The sequence below is a fragment of the Mesocricetus auratus genome, unplaced genomic scaffold (assembly GCF_017639785.1).
Source record: "Mesocricetus auratus isolate SY011 unplaced genomic scaffold, BCM_Maur_2.0 Super-Scaffold_100009, whole genome shotgun sequence".
NCBI classification, from domain to species: domain Eukaryota; kingdom Metazoa; phylum Chordata; class Mammalia; order Rodentia; family Cricetidae; genus Mesocricetus; species Mesocricetus auratus.
Genome location: NW_024429193.1, coordinates 31650152 through 31672684, shown reverse-complemented (window position 1 = coordinate 31672684; position 22533 = coordinate 31650152). Strand labels below are relative to the sequence as shown.

Here is a 22533-nt window from a genome sequence, read left to right as displayed (position 1 = left end):
TAAAATGACCCCCTTCACTTAAGTGCCAGAACTTCTTGTAGATGTTAAGGTGGAACAGGGTACCTAAGAAAATCTGTACAGGGGTGACCAGAGACCCAGCCAGGAATGCCGATTTACCAAGCATCCAACCCCAAACCAGTTCCTCTATTGCTGATTTACACTATTAGGGAAAAGATGTATTTGTGTGAGCGCTGTAGGTTCGTATAGTTGCATAAAGGGAAGTGTAAGCATTTTAAATGGAATGAAAATGATATCTTTATAGATGATCTGCTGCTGAAACATGGAGACATGTCGGAAGAGCAGCTTAATTCAAATCTCTCCCCTCCCCCAGCCCAAACCAGGCAGAGAAATCACCTTACAGAGCACACCAGTGAGCCCCAGATTTATTTTTTAATGAAAACAATCGCCATATTTACTTACTTGGAGCCACGTTAATTATTCTCCCCACCGAAATAAACGGGCAGGAGATTATTTTTTTTTCCCACTGTTTCTCGGCTCTGCTCTTTGCAGGGTTTACTATGAGCATTTGGTGTTTTGTGAGTGTGAATTATGAAATGTTTTCAAATTTCATGTGCAAACAAGAGTGGTCATAATTGGTGTTTCCTTTTATTTTGTTGATTATTAATGTGTTTCCAGTCAATTAAAATTTACTTTTACTCCTCAACATTTTAAAGGGATCTGTGCTTGCCAGAAAGAATTGTTCATTTTCTAGATAATACTTATATTAATATTTGACAGATCGCTAAAGACCCATGCATATGCTCAGGTTTGTAAGTTTCTAAGTGGATGCTAGGTCTGATTATACTGCTGACTTGCTAATTATTGGTTTCCAGGGGGGCATTCTCAGTGGTGAGAAGATGTATGAAAATCCCTACTGGACAAGAGTATGCTGCCAAAATTATCAACACCAAAAAGCTTTCTGCTAGGGGTGGGTATTTTAAACCACATTTATTCATATATGTTAATTTTGTATTTGTTGTGTGGATTGGTGCTGTCTTGTAAGTAAATGTAGCATGCAGTTATAACTGAATTTTAAACAGGAATCTTATTACATACTGACATTTTCTCCTTGTCAACTGTCCCTTGCTTTGTACACTTTGAAAATAAATGAAAAATATATAATTGTTATGGGTAACATAAAATGCTGTCTTATGAGCAGTAACATAAATAAATACTTTGCAAAGCATATGAATGTCATGAAGTGCATTTTGCTTTTAGCTCTAGTGTGAAATAACTTTCAAAAGGATTCTAGAGTGGAAAAAATGTAAGTCTCGTAACTGTCATAATTCCCTTTCACTTTTGAGATGAAAAACAGGTCATGGTTCAGTTGCATGTATATTGTAATTATAGTTACAGCTGAACTTAATATATCAAGGTATATTTAACTTCAGTGGCTTTGGGAAGAAAAAAAAGATCATTGATGTAATCTAGGAAGCTAGCTTAATTTTGATGTGCGTAGGTTAGGCCTTTAACTTGGTCTTCTGAATTAATTTTCCCACCAGATCATACATTGTATTTTACACCTGCAGTTTATAGCCATGGAGATAATTCATAATTAAATCTGTTGACATAAGTTTAAAAAGAAGCAACTTGGAACAATGTGCTCACATTTTTTATTATATTTTGTTTAAATATTTTGCAGAAACACTTTACAGTAACTGCAGGCCTGTGCCTGAGGTATTTTCATGGGAATTTATGCTTTGATGAAATTAAACTGAAATCAAAATGAACAAAATACCATACCGAATCTCATCTTAGCGACCTGGTTTATTTTAAGTAATGGGAGGAAATTCCATTAGAGTTAGTTTTTCCTCACTGAATATATCTTTTAAGACATGCCACTTAAGGATGTCTGGATGTCATTGCTTTTGTCCTTTGCTGTGATAACCGGATTTGCAAATGCTACTTTTAAGATGTGCTGCAGGTTTCATCATATTGACTCACTTGAATGGAGTTCTCTTGTCATTTTCTTCATCTGGTTTGCTATAGTTCTGAGGAAGTACTATATGCTAAACTGACCCAGCACCATGGAGTCCTGGTGTGAAAACTAATGAAGAGTGAGCTATGCTAATTACATTTCCCCTTCTATCTCCACTGGAAGGTTTTTTAAGAATGACAAGGAGGTGCAGAAGTATAAATGCCACTTTAAGGGGAAGAAGAAGAAGGCTGAAAACAGACTTTTTCCAGTGATTATGTTATTTCTTCTGGTGTGATACATAGTTTGACAGTGGTGGGCTATCAATTTTGGGGGGGGGAGTGATACATGCCTATTCCGAGTCTTTCAATGACTTGAAATTTCCCCTCCGAACAAAAGAGACTGGTAGTCACTTTTACTAGCTTTGTTAATTAAAGTCAGTGTTTTTTAGGCTCTTCAACTCATACTCCCCCCTATATCATCCTGGCAGAGAATCAGTCTCATTCCCTCCCTTCTCCTCTATGGGGGAAAAGTGCCCCTGATTGGCTCCTGCCCTCTCTTCTCTGTGCCATTCCAGCAGTGTCCCTCCCCTGTCTGCTCTTGAGCTTCTCTCTGCACCCCTGCTTCCTGACTCAGCAGGTGTTCTACTCTTCCTTGCCACTTTTTAGTTATTTGGTTTTTTTTATTATTTTTAGTTCTGTGTGTGTGTGTGTGTGTGTGTGTGTGCGTGTGTGATACATGTGAGTGTAGTGTGTCTGGTCCCCATAGTTGTGACCCCTCAATCATATGTAGCAGGAATGAAAGTCTTGGTCCCTGCAGAAGCAGGAAGATCCTTTATCTGTAGAGCGATCTCCAACCTCTTCCTCTGAGTTCCCCCCTCCCAAGAACATCATCTGTCCTGGAGTGATAGGCTCTGGGCTTCAGTCCTGATTCCTGTAGCTACTAGCCATGTTATCTTAGGTAGTTTATTTATTTTAATCTGAGCCTTAGGCTTTGCTTCTGCAAAATGAGATGAGATAGAGAGCCCTTTTGTAGGCAAATCCACAAGTGCTCATTCAATGGGGTGTCTAGGATTTATTAGGATACACTCACAGATACACAATGCCTGCCTTTGTCTGTTAGCAGATGAAGCACGGTCTCTATCAGGCCAGATATCTCAAGGTCATGGATGGAGGGAATACCCACTACACCCTTTCTCACAGGGTTTTGGTTGATCTGATTGGCTTAATGTAGAGTAGTACATATCACACAGTATGCTCTCAGGGAATATCAGCTGCCACTATTATATGGTAGGAACTTAGTAATGATGAAATTGCATTGCTCTTTTGAAAGGTCTTACTTGACATGAAGGCACCTGAGAATTGTCAGTCTAGTGACAGTTTTGATGTGGTCCAATTCAAATAGTGGCTCAATTGCTTGGTGTGTAAATTTGATCCAGTCATGCACTTTTAAAACACATGAGATTCTTCATCTAAAAAGTGGTAAAACTTACACAGTCCTATAGGGTGTTTCTAGGGTTTAGTGAATTTTGTGAGAACCATATCTTAATTTGAATGTGAGTGCCAGTTAGGAGGCCTGGGCAGTCTATGGGGCCTCTAACAGTGGAACCAGTATGTATCTCTAGTGCACAAATGGACTTTGAGAGCCCATTCCCTGTGGAAGACTACTGTCTCAGCCTAGATACACTGAGGAGGTCCTAGGCCCTCCCCCAAATGATGTGACAGACTTTGATGATCCCCCATGGAAGGCCTCACTCTCCTTGGGGAATAGGTGGGGGGTGGGTAGCAGGGGTCGGTTGGGGGCATAGGAGGATGGGAGGGAAAGGGAATGGAGGATTGATATGTAAAATAAGATTGTTTCTTAATTAAAATAAATAAAAAAGTATCTTGCCAATTTTACTTATTACACATACATGTAAAGATTATAGTCATTTCTATAAAATGGTCAGGAACTTTCTTTTTATATTAACACACAACTAAGGGTGGTTATAGAATAGGTTTATTTTATAATGTGTACATTTGTTTCAATTGTACCCAAATTGAATTACAAATTATTTGAAGGAAAATACCAGGCTTTCACCTTAGACATAGCATTCAAATATACAGCATTGAAAACATGGACAGGCTTCAGGACAGAGTGACTAGAACGAAGTGTGTTTATTACATTATTGGTAAAGTAGTTAAGTACTTTGTCTGTTGCTGAGAACAAGCACATACTGAAATTTGTAAAGTATATCCAGAGACTGTGTTTTAAAATATATTTTGGAATCTGGAGAGACAACTCAGCAGTTAAGAGCACTGGCTGGTCTTGGAGAGGACCCTGGGTTTGATTCCCAGCACCCACATGGTAGCTTAGAACTGTCTATAATTCCAGTTGCAGAACGTCTGAGGCCCTCTTCTGATCTCCATGAACTCTGCATGTATGTGGTGCACACACTTACACGCAGACACAACAGCCACACACAGAGAATAACAGTAAATATTAGAAAATACACAATTCAAATTTTCTTTCAATAACACTTCTTTTATAATAATCTAGTATAACTTCTGCAGGAAATTTTTACGAGAATAAAATCAAAGGCAAATATAGAATAGCATATTTAATTTTTTTCCATGAAAAACTTTTCAGAGCTCCATCACTTGTGAAATCGACAATTTTTGTGCAACTTTTTGTTGACATTATTGACAAGGAAATTTCTGCCACTCAACTATTTTTTTTTAATTTCCTCTTGTGCTGGGAGTTTAACCTAGGACCTCACACATGCTAGGCAAACACAGCACCAGTGAACTATGCTATCTGCCCTCAACTAATGTGCTTTAGCTCTAACAGACTAAAAGAGAAAGTGCCAATTTTCAATAAATCCAAGTCTATCAGTGAAACTGCCAAACATTTGGCTGGAGTCCTGCACTAATTTGCACATCCCTCTCTGCTGTCACTCAGGCCTTTTGCTATGCCTAGGTTGTAATGGCTTTTCACCAGACAGTTTTAGTTACATTTTCTCTCACTGTTAGTCGAAAACACCATATTTGGGAGAGTCAGAGTCTGTTGAAGAATTTTTTGGTGTTTTCATCTGCATATGCACACAGAGCATTTGGTATTAGTGTTGTTGAGCATGTAGGTCAGTGGGCTCAGAATATCTCATTGGCCATTTGTTAATTTTTTTAAGCTGCCAAGGTTGGCCAACATTTGATATCTTATATGTGCTTTAGGCATGGCTAGTAAGTAGTGAGTAGTAAAAACAGAATTTGTCTTGTATTTTCATCATAGGAATGAGATATTCTGTTATTTTGATTCAAGCAATTAGATTAGTGCCTATCAAATGCTAACTTGTTCCAGTGTAGATATTCTGTCTATCATCTGGCTATGGTTAGAACTGTAAGCTGTTATCAGGTGATGCGAGGACAGTGGGTTAGTCCTCAGTAGGCTGGTGACTATGGCCTTCAGAAACAGTTCATGTTGTAGACAGTGCATTTTAAAACTTTTCAGTAGTAGTGATGACTTCTTGTCCGTTTTCTAATATGTGTTTTTATCCTTAGAAAACCCTTACTGCTAGGCAAGTCATACTTATTGTTTTTATAAAAGAAAAATTAATTATAAACTTGAAGTAGTATATAACATAGTAGTGTGGTTTTTACATTTACTCCATTGGGAAAATTAGCAAGTTTTTTTTTTGTAATGTAGTAAATCATTTTAATTTTATCATCCTAAATCTATTAGTTCCTAATGTTGTAATATGAGTAGTACACAAATTGAGACCCTGGGAAACTACTTGATAATGTATGTGAATTCAGTGTTGTATCTAAATCCCCAAGTAATATTTTTGCTAGTACGTTTTAATAAAGAAGTAAAAAACTGAGGCTTGCTGCCTTTGTTTTTGGCATTCAAGCAGTTAAGAAATTATCATGGTCTCTAAGAAACAGAAAGAAATAGAGAGAGCAGTGCCTTTAATCCCAGCACTCAGGAGGCAGAGGTAGGCAGATCTCTGTGAGTTCAAGGCCAGCCTGATCTACAGAGCGAGTTTCAGGACAACTTCCAAAACAATGCAGAGAAACCCTGTCTGGAAAAACCAAAAACAACAACAACAACAAAAACCAAAAACAACAAAAAAAGAAATTACAATAATCTCTCAACTTTATGCTGACTTGTTTGAATCAGAAGTAAGACTAAGACAGATTGAATGAAGTTCCAATTCTACCTCATTGATTTGTCAGTTTAAGATGAACTGGACAACAAAAACAAGTATTGAAAATAATGTTTGAAAAAACTAATCAAAGTTATTTTCTTCATGTGGGCCTGAAAGTAGCATGTGCTATTCATATTACTTTGTGTCTAGTTGCTATGTTTAGTCATGCTTAATTTCCTGGTTTAGAAGTTTTTTGTGTGTGTTTTCCTTCTGTATGTGTGGGCACAAAATGTGCACATTTGATGCAAGAATTGGAGATGTGTGTGAGCCACTGTTTGGGTGCTGGGATGTGCGTTCAGATCCTGTACTAGATCACCAATTCTCTTACCCACCGACTCACTGCTGCAGTCCCATAGTATCGTTTTTACTTGGGCTGGGACCTACCTTTAAGTGTGGTGAATATAGCTTATGAAGCTCCATCGAAGAAAACTTCTAGTTTTCCTTTTCAAGTAGATGGCAATTGCAGGTAGCTTCTTGGCTAGGGGGTGGGAGCCCATGCTCACTTCCCCCTCTAAGTGCTGGGACCCGGTCTGCCTTGAACCTGGGCAGCCCTGTGCATGCTACCAGCCTCTGTGAGTTCATATGTGCTCCATTCCTATTGTGTGGATAACACTATCTCCTTAGAGTCATCCATATATTGTCATGGAGGCCTTAATATTGGACATTTATTTTCCTCAATAAGTGGTTTAGATTATTGTTGATAGTCAAACTAGTTTAAATGGTTAAAATATTTTGATCTATAACCAGGAGATAATATTTTCTGCTTTCCAATAGTAAGAGAGACTTAATAAACTTGTGACTTCAGGTGCCTCTCTGTGCTATTAAAAATATTGTCAGTGTTTCCCAGGCCGTGCGAGACTGCCCACCCACAAAACACCTTTATTTATACATTTGGGTGAATGCTTTCATTTTCATTGAAATATTAAATAAAATCAATGTGAAAATTTAGTAATAAATAATCTGTTTTAAAGTTACTTTTGGAAGTTATTTTATTATGTGTGCGCATGTGTGAGTGAGAGACAGAGACAGAGAGATTTCTGTGCATGTGTGTTCATCCAGAAATACAGAGATAATTCATCTACGAGCATGCAGGTTCAAATGTAGATCTAACATTTGGGAATGGGTTCTCTCTTTCTCCCATGTAGTTCTTAAGTGTTGAACTCAGGTCATCAGGCTTGGTGGCAAACACCCTTAGCCACTAAAGCATTTTTCCAGCTTGTAAATAATCTTTCGAGTCTTTTTTATGCATATCATACTAGAAGTCACATATTGGGATCTTCTCTGCATCTCACCCTTAAAATTTCTTGCCTTGAGCCAATTCAGTGTCCGAGATTTGGGACTGAATATTTTTTCAGCCTTTGCCCTTCTTTAGGGTATAATATATTTTACATTTTTTTAATACTTCACTGGCAACTAATAATGGTTGTTTACATGGGGAATCTGTGTTAAACAGTTTGCTACAGTACATTTAGTGCAATGCCCTGAAACACGTTAAATGGAGCATCAGCGGCTTTTAATTCTTAGCACCTGTCTATTGAAAAATTATAGTTCACTTCCTTTTACAGGTTATTAACATGTTCACATGGTTTAAGTGAGCGCTGAATACTTTTTAAATGTGATTACAGATTCAGAGTACTAGGAAACTAAAGACTGCACAGACACCACAGAACATACAATGTGCTCAATAAATAAAACATAATACAGGTTTGTAAAAGAAGAAAAGATTTCTTCCTGGGAAGATCAAGTTAAACTGTTTCTGCTAGTGTGGAATTAAAGAGGTTTAAAGTCATAATGCCCCACTGCAATTTGAGGAAGTTGTTCAGAATGGATGAAATATCTGATTAGAAATAAAATGGCATTGGATAACTGGCGTAGATTTATTTCAATCATCCATACATATACATATGTGGGTTTTCTTTTGAGGGGGATACAATCTGTTTTTATTTTATTTTATTTTTTATATATAGGGAATTTTGAGACAGGGTTTCACTCTAGTCCAGGCTGACTTGGAACTCAGTGCATTGCTCAGGGTAGCTTCAAACTTTTGGCAGTCCTCAGGGAAGATAAATATGGGTCACCACACCCAGCTATTTTATTCATCTTATTGTGCTGCTGGGAATGGAACCCAGGGCCCTGAACATACTAAGACAGCAGAGCTGTAACTCAGCCCTTTGGGATGAAAGTACTTTAAGTAAAGGAGAGCTGTTTTTAGCTGGCAGAACTGATCTGATTCTAGTTCAGGTGTGCTCTGTAATTACATATAACTGTAAAGGACCTTGTCAGTTTTTGTATTTAGTTGCAGTCCTCACTTTTCTGATACTCTCTTACTTTCCCAATTGATAATGCCATGTTCATCAATGATAATGTAGAAAAATGAAATGTTCTTAGTGTTTTAAAGAGTGCCTTGTAGGTGACACAGGTACATATCCCTAAGATGCTTGGTTTCATTTTGTTCAGTCCATATTGCAGCCTCCTAGAAGCATACTATTATCTCAGTTGTTTTTTTAAACCAGATTATTTTATCGGAAGCTGAACCTTTTCCATAAAGCCTCGAAATTAGTAGGTTGGGACTGTAGCTCATTTGGTACTGTACTTTCCTAACATGCAGAAAGATCCAGGATAAATCAGAAGTGAAAGTATAGGCCTGTAATCCCAGAATTTGAGAGATGGGGCAGAAGGATCCAAAGTTCAAGGCCATCCTTGTCTCTGTAATGAGTTTGAGGTTAGCCTGAGCTACATGAGTATGATCTTGTCTTAAAAAATGAGTAAGTGGTTCAGTGAGAATTTCAAGCCAGTTTCTCTTGCTCTTATGGCTGACTCTTTCCATTGTCCTACCCAGAACTGAAGTCTTGTGTATTTGATGGTATGTGCTTGCAGCATCCAAAGTACCATGTTTTACACCTTTTTGCATTTCCGTTGAAGTGAGGGCCTGCCTTGAGTCATAGTTTTTGGAAAATACATTTAAAATTCCAACTTGTGAGAGAAGATAGCATTTTAATTACTATGGTAACATCAAGATCCAGTTGACGTTTTAGATGACTGTGTGGTACTTTCTAGAAGGAAAAATAATACAGTGGAAAATATTATCAAAATGCTAGGAAAGTGATTACAGGCGAATTTGTGAGACACAGCGATGAGTTCTTAGGATTACTTCTGGATAATACACTTTTTACCGCAGAGAAAAACAGCCATTTAACCAAAGGTGGAATCAGAGACATACACTTAGCAAGCCACTCTGGTTTTCTGGTTCACTCTATTTAACCAGTGAGGAAAGGGAGACGTTTTGCTATTTTGTAGTTTCTTCTTCAACAGTAGTACTGAGTGTAACAGACTCAGAAAAAAAATTTGGAGCAATTAAAAGGAGAGAAAACACTGTATTCAATGAGCATCATAAAAACAGGTGTAGCAGGAAACAGTGCCGGTGTCCAGGTGACACATGATAATCTTGGTTAACAGTTAATCTTCTACTGAAGGTGCTCAGCTGTTTGCAGATTACATAGGGGTTTAAATGTTTTGTTACATACATTTTGGCATATACAGCTATATATGTTTAAGTTTGAAACAATAATCTTAAGTGCTCAAAAATCCTCTAGCTGGCTCTGACGAGGGTGTGTGCTGTTCTGTTGAATCTATGTGCTCCTCGCTCATCTTTACCCATTCTCTGTCCTGAAGTTAGTTACTGTCCCTAGTGATTTTAGGAGTAAAACCCTTACTAGCCTTCCAGTTGAGTTTTAATTAACTGGAAAGATCTTCAGTAACAGGAAAACTTACACCCTCACTATATAGGTTAATCATATTTTATTTTGTGTTGTATGATACAGATTCATGGAATAAAAGGCATCTTCTTTGTATATTAATGTATCATTTTGGCGAGATGCCCCGGCAGGAAAAGGAGCTGATCCTACAAACCAGGAAACCTATGTTTGATCTGATCTCTTGTATTCTGACCTTCATACACATACTCTGTCACACACACATAATCATAAAAAATACCATTATACCTTTTCCAGGAAGTTCTTCAATGATTAAAAAAAACTTTTTGAATTTTTAATAGTAAATTGTTTTTTTCTTATAGGTTTTGCAGAAATTTTATTATAATAATGATGAATATACCTTGAAAAATTAAGAATAATTTATATGAAGTGAGCTTGTTAAATATCAAGACTGGAGAGATGTCTCAGCACTCACTGCTCTTGCAGACTGGACTGGAGTTCCAGTCCTGTTCACACTCAGTTGCAGGGGATTTAAGGCTATCTTCTGGAGCCCCTGGTACCCATGTACACGTATGCAGTCACCACACAAACACACACACACACACACACACACACACACACACACAGAAATTAAAAACTAGATATTTTAAAGAAGTACTATAGCAAGAGCAAATTTACCAAAGTATCATTCTGCCCTTTAAAGTTTACAGAAGGTTGAGTTAATGCCATGTTGTGCTATTTGTATTTAAGATATCAAGTTTTGATGAGGGAACTAAACATTAGTTCTTGGGGGCACAGAGTAGGGAGTTTCATTTTTCTAGCAGCATTTTCTGATCCGTGGGGTGGAGGTCAACCTGGACAATACAGAATTGCGAGAGGTATGTTAGGAGGAAAGCCTTTGGGGAGGTTGTGCTTTGAGTTCAGACAGGCAAAGGAAGCCTGCGTAGAAGAACAAGAAAGTCATTCCCACCCTAGGGACAGAATGTGAGCAGTGCTTCAGTCTTCCCCCTTAAAGCCCAGCTCAGGTGCTGCCTTCCCTAAGGCATCACCTCTCACTTCCTCCCCTTCCTCCATGGCTCTAGCAGGAAGTGCTCCCCCCATCACAGGTCTTTTGTGTTTTGAATTGCTTATGGTGTATGTCCTTGGATTGCAATCATACATGGTGCAGTTGAGGTATCTTGTGGAGATTTCTTCACTTACCTTAGAGTCTGCCCGCTATGGTGATTATTAGGATGCAGGTACTTGCCACTGTTGAATGAGTGGGAAAAAAAAAAACGAGAGAGGGAATGAACCAATAAAATGCTGCCAGTTAGAACAGACCTCAAAGAGAGATCATAGGCAGGTGACATTGGAGCTGGTGCTTCATGTCAGATGAAACACAATAATTTCAAAATTTAACTGCTGATTCACGAATTATTTCCTCAGTTCTCTGGTTGCAAACCCCACCTTGCTGTACAGTTTTGTCTAATCTCGTATTTTTTTTGGCAAACTCCTTGAAATTTCTCATTGGTATTTCGTTCTTGTTCTATTATAAAATGGCTGTTAATCGGGAGTGCAGTAGCATTTTAATGCCTGTTAGCCCCATTTCAATACTGCCAGATTCATGTCAGAGTTACATTACTTTAAAATGTATGAGCTTGTAAATTTGTGATCCATTCTACAAAGGCAAGTGATTACTTACTTTTCTGTTTATTCTTGAAGCTCAATTGGAAAACATTTTGTTGATGTTCACAGAATTAGGTATACACAAATCCTGGATGCTGTTTTCTTAAAGATCCTTTGTTTTTTATTTTAAATTAAAAATATTTTATTTTACTAATGGAAGTTAGAGGCCAGCTGATACGATGACTTGTCTATTACTTCAGAAATGTGATAAAAGGAAAGTGAACTTGATACTAAGTCAAGGGCTCTGGAAACAGCTTCATATTGGCTAGCATTTGTCTTCCATATATGTTGCAAGACTGTGCATCTGCATATGAAAAATAAGATTAGAGATATAAGTCTGATAAATTCTGATTATTCTTACTTAAATTGTATGTTATACCTGTTGTATATTATATAGATTTAAAAATTGCTTTCATAGAAACATTTCAATGTTTTTAGATGTTGACTTAATAACTAGAGTCATGGGTAAGTTTTAGAAATTAGTTTAGGTAAATGAATGTTGTAAGCATTTCATAGATACTATTTAGGCTGAATTCTTTATTTTAATCAAATGATACTTTCTTATATTAAGTGTTTATTAATATTTGTTAAAAGATAGATATAAACTTTGGGCATACCTCTGAAAGGAATTCTTAGTTTTTATAAATACATTTAAAATTAATTAAAGCATAAAATATTCATCCTAATGAAGAAATTAGAGAAACATAGAAAACCACAAAGGGACATATTTATGTCTTTCTAAACAAGCATTGGTAACATGTTGTTATCAATTTCTTTTCAAAGTTAGTTTTTTATTTCAAAGTTTTTAATTATATTTATTTATTTTGTGTTGCATGTCTCTGAATAACATTGCGGTATATGTAGTTTAAAGGACAGCTTGCAGCAATCCTTGCCAAGTATTGAACACAGGTCATCAGGCTTGGGTGAACATTTATTTATCTGCTGAGCAATCTCAGTTGGTCCCTATATTCTCCTAATCTATCTACTCCCTCCCTCCCTTCCTTTGAAACTAGACATTTTGTCTGCATTTTTACTTAAAATTACAGCATGTCCCTGTGTTGTGGCAATTCCTTTGAATTATTAATAATTGGACTATGCTTCACCATGTGAGGGAACACCAGCTTATTATTTTGTACTATTGTTTACTCTTTCCCTAGAACTTGTGCTCTCTCTCTCTTTTTTTTTTTTTTTTTTTTTTTGGTTTTTTGAGACAGGGTTTTTCTGTATTGTTTTGGAGACTGTCCTGGAACTCACTTTGTAGACCACCAGGCTGGCCTCGAACTCACAGAGATCCGCCTGCCTCTGCCTCCCAAGTGCTGGGATTAAACGCGTGCGCCACCAACGCCCGGCCATAACTTGTGCTCTTTACTGTGGTTGACAATGTTTAAGCCATTGTTTTGCACAAGTTTTCATCTTTCTACATTTTAGGGAGTATTCACAGATGATTGGTGCCACAGGATTAAGTGTTTTCAGACTCCATCATATTGTTACATTGCTTCCTGGAGGCTTTGTCCATTTCCATTGAGGACATTTAATTAATGTGCTACCTAGATTGAATTTTAAAGGGTTATATGCTGTTTCAATTTCAGCGTTAATAAAAAAAACAAAAACAAAAACAATTGCCAAGTCCCAGGCCCTCTATTACAGGTAGGTACAGGTAAATAATGGTGCAAAGGCAGAGTCCTTTTCGGGTTAATGGATCCAGAGTGAACTAAATCACCACGGGGGCTGATAAGTATCGAAGAAGGTGCTGGGTTCTGAACTCTACCAACTGTGGGACTGTGAAATGTCAGGGAGACTTCTTTGAAGAGTTGGTATTCTTTCACCTTCTGTGAATCCTGGAGTGGCAAACTCCCTGGGAGGGATGAGCAGGGTGGATCCTGAGATGTTACAGCCCTGAGTCATTAGGGATGAACAGCTGTGAAGAGAGCCAGGACTAACTTATCAACCTCTCATTCTGTTTTATTTAGCCTTGGGGCAAGATACAAAAACAGTAAGAGCAACTGAGTAGAAAACGGAGACCTGAATATAATCAGATTTTTAAAAATCAAGTGTTAGAATAGTGCCTAGAAGATAATTCTGTTTGTATTTATGAATGTGAAAAACTAGTCTGCAATTGCAAGTGTATTCTGTGACTGTTGCAAGAACTATTGGAAGTGTCCACTTAAATCCAAGTTGGCTAAGCCATCTAAAACTGTGTTATTGTATTGATTATTAGAAAGCTTTTATAAGGAAGAAGGCATCTCACTGGTCTTCACTAACCAGAAGGAAGAGTAAATGCATCTCAAAGTCTGTTCTCTCGTAGTCTTGCTAGTACACATTTGTGAACCCAGAGCTTTTAGCCTCACATATGTATATACTATACCCACCTATCACCTTCCTTTTCCCCTTCCTCTTCCTCCCCCCTCTCTGTCTCTCTCTCTGTCTGTCTCTGTCTTTCTCTCTCTGTCTCTGTTTCTGTCTCTCCTGAGGGCTACACAGTGAGAACAATTTTATACCACAGTTTTGAATTTAGCAAACTGGTTGAAAACTAGGAACTTCTTATTCCTTATTTCCATCCCTTATATAATAATAAAAAATCATTCATTCACTTAGAAGACTTCAGTTTAAACATTTAACCTCCCCAGGTTGGCTCAGCAATGTTAATTTCCCTCTGTTTTTAAAAATAATAAAAATTTAATATATAAGAGCTCTGAATTTTGTTCTTATCAAGGTTTTCAAGGTTCTAGTTAAAGGGAAAAGAAAGATCTTTGTTTTATTCAATGTAAGCATATAATTCATAATTATTCAACTTTTTTTAAGTTGAACTAGAAGCTTTGGGTATTGAGCAAAAAGCCATCTATTGACTTGAAGGACAGTGACTCAAGATTTACACAGTCATTGGAATGCTTGGGGAAATTCTATTTCCACAAGTAGCATTTGCCAACAGCCAACACTGTCCTCCAAACTTAAGTAGAATCAAGACCCACCTTCCTGTAATTTTGGAAACTAGTTTTGGAAATAGCTTTCCTGTTTAACTTTAACGGTTGCTCTCTATGTGTATGTTGTATGATCAAGGGAAAAGCAAAGTGAAACTTCACTGAATCTTATTTGTTTGAAAGAAAAACATTTGTAAACATTGGCAGATGACTGGCTCCAGGTTTGCCTGTTCCTTCTACTCACTGTGGTGATCCTAATGCCCTAATTCTCCTGTGGCAAATGGAGATGGCACTGGCATGAGTAAGGATGGCTCATGGAACAGAAGCCATTATGTTTTAAGTGATAACGACTGGAAAAACTGAAACTGATGCTTGTTGTATTACATATAGAAGGTTTTAAAGTATGTTTTGAAAAAAATCCAAGTCAAATAACCACAAATTTAGAAACAGCAGTATTAAAAATATACCTTAACCACACACAGGGTCAATTTTAAAAATAATATGTAGTTTTGAGAGTATACTTTCTTTTCTTCCCTGCATGTAAATGATTTATTCAGATTGTCTATAATAAGCTTAAGAGGAAAAGGAGGGAGGAAGTGAGAAACGAGTATTTGAGAAATCCTTTCAGCTCACACTAATGTGTATTTAGCACCTTTCATTCAAGGATCTTAAGGCTTCCTCTATTTGAGATTCACAGCACTTCTGGAACAGGGCTGAGGAACACTTATGGATTTACTGTGTCCAGTTTGCCTGCCTACCCTCAGTGACTTGTCACAGTATATCCTGACACACCACAATCCTTCCAGTGTGTAGGAACAGATGGCCTAGTTACCTGCTGAAACTTCAGAGGGATTGTTGGAGCAAAAATGATTATCTTGGTAGGAATCTCCTCCATCTTCTCCTCAGCTCAGTAACCCTATTTCTGTAAAAATGTTCTATTCTGGAGATACTTGATATCTCTATACTTTAAATACCCCCCAAAACCCAACTGTTTTAATTGTCTGAAAGACGCATTAAAAGGGACATGTAAGGCATCACAGAGCAGGAGGGAGTCAGTAGGGTAGGTTGTCAGAGGCGATGTAGTACACTAAGATCCAGAATGCTCAACTTAGTAGTGGTAACAAGAAGTGAGCACAAAATTATGAGTGAGGCTTTAAGTCCAGGACTCTAGGGGAGACTGAGAGGTGTCAACTGATCTTGGTGAGGGAAGATGAATTGTGTCATACAAATGCTAGATTTAGGATGAAGTCCCTAAAAGAGCAATGGAAACTGGGTGTGGTCCTTCAGACAACACGAAATCTGGTCATCAAGATTCAAGATTGCCTCATCCTCTTTGTGGCTTTGGGGACATTCCATAACCTCCCCAAGCTTTGATTTCTATGGCACTTGAGTGGACACTTCAGGTGCTGTCATTTGTGATGTGCATGGTAGGATGTACTATGGAACAATGCCGTGTTTAGTGGATAGAATGACGAAGTGGGACTGGTTAGAGGAGAGAAAGGATGTAAATAAAAAGGTAGAGAAAATGGGAAGAGTGAACTTCACAGTCCCAGGCTAGTAAGTGTGTGCACTGCTGCAATGAGGGTCAGCTTTCAACAGCTCCGGAACTGAGGGAGAATTCATGGAGTCAGTGAACTAATTACTCAGCTTGACTTTTCTATCTAAGGGAGTAAAACTTAATTCTCTGAGGCCAGCAAAGGGGGCAAAACTTACCTCCTTGGTGCTGATATAAAAGGGAAAAACACATACACACCTTTTTGGTGAAAAAGGAAACACACACACACACACATCTCTAGGGTCTCACCATCATCTTCTCTTTCTGTTATTTATTTCTTTTCTTCTGTCTTTCTTGATGTCTTCCTTTTAAATAACTTTATTTTTTCCCTTATAGCTTATACATCCCAATAAAATCTTTTTTTTTTTTGGTTTTTCGAGACAGGGTTTCTCTGTATTGTTTTGGAGGCTATCGGTCCAGCCCAGCCTCGAACTCACAGAGATCCGCCTGCCTCTGCCTCCCGAGTGCTGGGACTAAAGGCGTGCGCCACCACCGCCCGGCTCCCAATAAAATCTTTTAAACAGTATAAAAATTATAACGTGGTTACATTCTACTTTTGCAGTGAATGACTGCAATGAATGCAATTTAAAAACGTGTTTCCTATTTCCCTTACATGATTAAACATCTTACGCATAATCGATGAAAAACAAATTATCCCAAGAGCCCACATACATTCATATCCATGCAGCTTGTTATAGATTAACAGAGTGTAAGCAAGCAAGGTATTTTTCTCAGCTAGTTCTTTTACTGGCAGGCTGCATTTTGCAGTTACAAAGGAAGGATCAGTCACTCTATTATTTATCTCAAAAGGTAATCTTATAAGGATTCTGAAAAGAATCACAAACCTCAACAGAAATAATCAGTCATCTCTATTTTAAATTCTTAGGGTGCATACCCATTCATCAACATTTTTTTCTATCAGGAAGCTGAGGGCAGAAATGGGTACAAGGAATTAATCATCATCTTTAGTTATCAACTCATCCTAACAAGAAAGGCACATCAGCCAGCGGTAGCCAAGTACCATTGTTCCTACTCCCTGACTCAAGGAGTCTCCCACTCAGCTATATAAGTATGTCTTTCTAAACTTTAAATTGTTTTCTAAGATTTTCTACCTCAAATCCATTAACAAAAACACCTTAACCCAACCTTAAGTCATATTTAAAGCTTTGTTTTAGTGATGATGCACACCAAAACCCATGGATACATTTTTTTCAACATTAAGATTAAAAGAATTTGAGCTAGGCTAGCTTCAGAGATGCGATTATATTTCTTAATCATTAACTTAAGCCATAGTCTATACGGCTCATGAGAAACTAGCTGTGTGACATTTCCTTGTTCTTATTTTCTATCCTCTGCAGTCCCTGCTTTATCAGGGACAACATATATCTTGCTTTTACCTATATTAGTTTTCCTATTAAGCTAACCTCTATCATAATCCCTTGCTGTATTTATTAAAGATCCTCAATAAACAAAATCCTACTTAAGCTAATACTATTTCTGTATCAAATCATTGCTTAAGTTAAACAGTATGCAGCTTAATAGAAAATCATCTTTACAATAATCTATAAGTAATAATGCCCAGTAGAATGGGATATTTCCTTGAGATAATCATATACATTAAAGACAGTGGGGATCCCCCCACACCCATTTACACCATGACAGATACCAAAGAAAACTGACAGTAGCAAGAGACATTTTGGGGCTGAAGCCCTCAGGGCCTTGCCTACTCCCAATTTATCCATTAGAGCTTTGCTTCTTGATGGGCCATCCTCTGGAACCTCATTTGCCACCTGCCATTCCTCTAACATGGCCACCTTCAGTGCTTTTAGTTTCTGTCAATTTGACACAAACTAGAGATACCTGGGAAGAAGAGGTTGCTTCCATCAGATTGGCAAGTCTGTGAGGCATTCTCTCCCTTGCTAATTTATGGAGAAGGGCCTAGCCCATCTAGAGTGAAGACCAAGAAAAGGTTTTGTATTGCCATGTAAGAGAACTAAAGTAGTTCTGCAGACAAATTCATGTGGACTGTGCCTACCTTAGCTAGTGTTTCTATTGCTGTGAAGAGACACCATGAACACAGCAGATCTTATGAAGGAAAACATTTAATTGAGGCTACCTTACAGTTTCAGAGATTTAGTCCATTATTGTTATGGTGGAAAGCATGGTGACTTGCAGGTAGACATGGTGCTGGAGAAGGAGCTGAGAGTTCTGTGTCTTGATCTGCAGGTAATAGGAAGTGAACTGTGGTACACACTAGGAATAGCTTGAGAATAGGAAACCTCAAAGCCTACCTCCACAGAAACACAATTCCTGCAACAAGGCCACACCTACTCCATAAAGCCACACTTCCTAATAGTGGCCCCTACAGGGGCCATTTTCTTTCAAACCATCACAGGACCATTAGCCTATGCCATCTTCTCATTCTTAGAGCCTAGTACATTGCATGAAAAATAATAAACATTTGCCAGTTACATAAAGAAATAACCTATTTTTGAGATTAAGGAATAAAGTGATAGCCTGTAAAAAGCTTACTTATTTATGAAAATGGTGACCAGGGGTGAATAACACTAATAGCAATTAATTACTAAGCCAAAGAAAATAATATCAGGGATAAGTAAAGCTATGGTTGGTTTGTAGGAAGAATAAAAAGAATGAGAAATGTTATACAAGAAAGAGGAGAATCCTGGAGGAGGCTGGTGTGAGAATTTGAAGTTAGCCAAGTAAAGAGTTTGGAGGGGACAGTCTTGGGTTGGTGTTATGGGAATGTAGAACGAAGTCTACCAGAAACCACAGTGGTGACAGCAGCTTGAAAAGTAGCAGGAAAAGCTAAGATAGAATTTGCACCAGAGTACTCCAGGAGACTCTTGCTACTTAGGAATTGGCAAGGCAACTACAAGGAATCTGCTTATTTTGTTTGCTTGTTTGTTAGCTTTAAGACTTTAAGAAAACTCTATTTTTTCAATCTTACATTATTTTCCTTATAATTGGGAATTTAATGGAAATCAGATAACAGAAAGGCCGTGCCCCCACATACCTGAATGCTCTCTTACTTTATTTCCAGAATGATTTGGCAAAGAGAGATGATGAAATCAAAAGCAGAACACTTACAAAAGAGTAAATTATATTTACTAAGTGTAACTGCTAGAACAATGCCATTTTAGATGTTAAAAGCAAGCAAGAACAAAATGAGTTGTTGATTCCACCTGAAGAAAAGCCTGGGAGATGTGTGATTCATTATCTAAATGAGCTAGTTCCCATAGTTCTCTCAGTTTCTCTTCATAGCAAAGACCCTGCAGGCAGCTCTTGAGAGGTCAGGGTTGTGCATAATTTTATCAGCAGGAAAGCACTGTTTGTGGAGGAAAATTACTGTAAGTCAGAAATAATATTTAACTACTGTAAAGACAAAAGCTTGTTTCATTCCGGGTCTGTTACTATAGTCACGTAAGACTCATTCATTACTCATATATGCTCTTTATTCATATTGGCTGATTGCCTTTCTTTCTAAATTAGCCCTCTGGTCCCATAATTGTGACCATAATTTGATCCAGGAAGTTTTACCAACCATCTCAGTACTTCAGTGACTTCTTAAAGACTCTGCGTTCATTTTCCCTTTGCTTTTCCAAGTCTACCAACAAAGGCCTATGTTAAAAAGTACAAACAAGGATTCTTATCCAAGTAGCTATGATTGGAATATGTTTGAATTTTTCTTTTTACATAAAATATTTAAAAATGTTCTGGTTCTACCCCCATTCTTTACCCGATTGCTGCTTATATTAATGTTCATTATCTAATTGTGCCTGCATGTTGTTCTGCTTAGTAATCCATTCTCATGAACAAACCAGCACCTTGAAGTTAGACTGCCATTCTAGAAAAGAAGACAGCGTCTTTATGCTTTCCTTGGATCCCATGTTGTAGCTTCTAGATAGAAGTTGATTGTTTGTTACGGTGAAACTGGACACCGCTCTGTCATCTCCTAGGAGATATTGAGTTTATCTTCTCCCCATTATGTTACTCACTACAGTTCAGTAACTTTCTGTTGAGCACGTGCTAGATGCAGGTACAGTTCTTGATCACAGGGATGCAATGGTGAAGATGTTGTGAGGGAGAAGTGCAATGAGTCATCTGGGCAGAAAAGAGCTTTTCGATGCAATGAAGATAAGCAGGTATATTAAGTTCCATAGTAACTCATATGAAGATAATTTAGGTTGGTCTCTCAGAGGATGTAGCATTTAAGCTAAAGCATTAATAACGAGAGGAAATAAACCACAAGAAAATAGGAAGGAAGGTCATTCCGGGCCAAAGGATGAAGGTGACACAAAACTTGCATAGGGTTAGAAAGAAAGTGACCACAGCTGGAGTATAATGAGTAAGGAGGAAAAAAGCGTGGTGATGTTGGATAGTGGGCAGAGCACAGACTGGCAAGAGTCTTTTATTCTCTAGTCTGTAGGAAATGTGAGGGAACGAGTGGAAACAGAGGGTAAGTTTTGAAGAAAGATAATAGGATCAGCTTGTAGTTGGATGTTTTCTGTTCCTCCCTGTCCTCCTGGACCAGTTTCTCTCCTGCCCACTGTTTTTCACAGCTGCTTATTAAATAATCATTCTGAGGCTCTTTATCAATTATAATTGTTTCACCAATGGCTCAGTCTTCTAACTACCTAGCTCTTACAACTTAACCCATTTATATTGATCTATGTACACCGTGTGGGTTAGGCTTTTACTGGTCTGTAGACATGTTGTTGCTTGGGCAGCTGGATGGCGTCTTTCTGACGTCAGCTTCTTTTTCTCTGTATCTTTGTTTGAATTTCCTGTCTTGTTCTATTCTGTATGTCCATTGGCCAAATTAGCCTTATTAATCAACCAATAAAAGCAAAACATATTCCCAGCATGCAGAAGAACATTCCACATCATCTGCTGTTGGAAAATAAACAGGAGGCCAAGGATTCACAGCTAAAATAACTATCACAATCTGTAGCTGACATGAAGAGAAGAATATAATTGGGTTTAGATTGGCAACTGAAAATGTAGGTTTTGGCATGCTAAATGGGGACTTCATTGTCTCCCAAAGAGCTATTTTACAATGCTACTTCTTCACTCTCAAATCTGGGAACTGCCAATCTGTGCTCTGACTTTATAGATTAGAAATATGCATTACGTAGTCTTTTGTGGTTGATTTTCTTCTTTCTCTTAGCATAGTTCTTTTAAGGCTCATCAAGATAGCATGCTTTATTGTTACACAATGTTCTGTTCAGTACCATTTGTTTATTCATTTATGGGTTTATTCGTTGGTTTCTTGATGGTTGAATGGACCCTCCACACACACACCACCCCATTTGTATAATGCTGCCATGACCATTTTGTGGGCACTTGTAGACATGAGTGTTTATTTCTCTTGTCTATCCACCTAGAAATGGAGGGAATACTTTAATTACTGACGATTAAAAGTCAGGTATGGTGGCACCCTTCTGTAATCCCAGTTTGCAGGAGTCAGAAGCCAGGGCATCTCTTCAAATCAGAGGTCAGTCTGATCCCTATAGTGAGCTTCAGGCCACCTGGGGCTGGCTCTGCAGCTAGAGCTTTCCTCAAAACAAGAAAGCAAAGCAGAAACAACTGAGAAACAATACAATCAAAGTCAAGTTTGTACTGTAGAAAGCATCTTCCAGGACACTGTAGGAACTTATCTGTTTCAGTGTGTTCACACTCAGTTCAAGTTTTGCCAATTAGATAGCTTGATATGTGAGAGACAAATGAGTTTCAGAGTAGAAGATGAAGTGTGTCTGTGCCCCAGGAAGGAGGCAGGAGTACATCTTTTAGGAAGGACTTTATTTAACCATTATTTTAAATGCATTCTGCCTAGAGGTGAAAGAACAAATGTCAAGGACGCATCAGTCTAACCTATTCCTGTAGCAGCTCTTTTTTCCCCTGATGGCTCTCACTAGAAAGAACTTGGCACAGCCCCTTTGTGCCCTGGGTTTTTGTTATAGTGCAGATGCCTGCTTTTCTTTAAACTGAATGGCAAGTTTCATAAGAGTCTCATTCTAGATTGATTCCCCTCCTTTTCTTATTGTGTTGGAGAAGTGTGTGCCTCTGCACATTCCCTGCTGGCTGGAGCAGAGGTTCATAATATGTTGACACTGGCATAAAATTTGCTAGGCTTTTGCCTTTGAAATAAGAAGCTGTTTGGGGGCGTGATGTGGCAGCAGCTGAGAATCTGTTGAAGCTTCACTCTATAAAACCTTGGATTTGTATGAAAATTGGTTTTAAAAAATGTTTCCATTTTAATCTTTTAAAGGGCGAATTTAGGATGTCTTGAGGGCCTAATAATACAGTATGCTGCTGTTTTAATGTTGATGAGTTTCAGTTATTTTGCAGTATTGTCTTTTTTCCATGGCTGGCCTGACAGGGTGAGATTAACACATCTGTGAAACACTTTCATGCGATGTGGTTCTCATTGCCACAATCAGCTTGAAGACAGAAAAACATACTTAGTCAGTGAGGAGTGGATATTTTAATTCATAGTTAGTGTTTAATATAAAATTAAAAACTCCGTACTGTTGGCAGGATGTTTTTGAATGGATTGTATATTG

General features: G+C 38.0%; 1 protein-coding gene across 24 annotated transcripts in view; it reads left to right on the top strand.

Annotated features, from left to right (window-relative positions):
• Camk2d (calcium/calmodulin dependent protein kinase II delta) overlaps positions 1–22533 on the top strand; it is a 249204-nt gene that overhangs the window by 1161 nt on the left and 225510 nt on the right. For 23 of the 24 annotated variants that reach the window (XM_040751896.1, XM_040751880.1, XM_040751899.1 and 20 more), the window contains exon 2: positions 834–928. The exons of the other annotated variant lie outside the window; for it this stretch is intronic. In XM_040751896.1, the coding sequence (XP_040607830.1) occupies positions 834–928 (95 nt within the window). The remainder of the gene's footprint in view (positions 1–833; positions 929–22533) is intronic. 24 annotated transcript variants of the gene reach the window in all.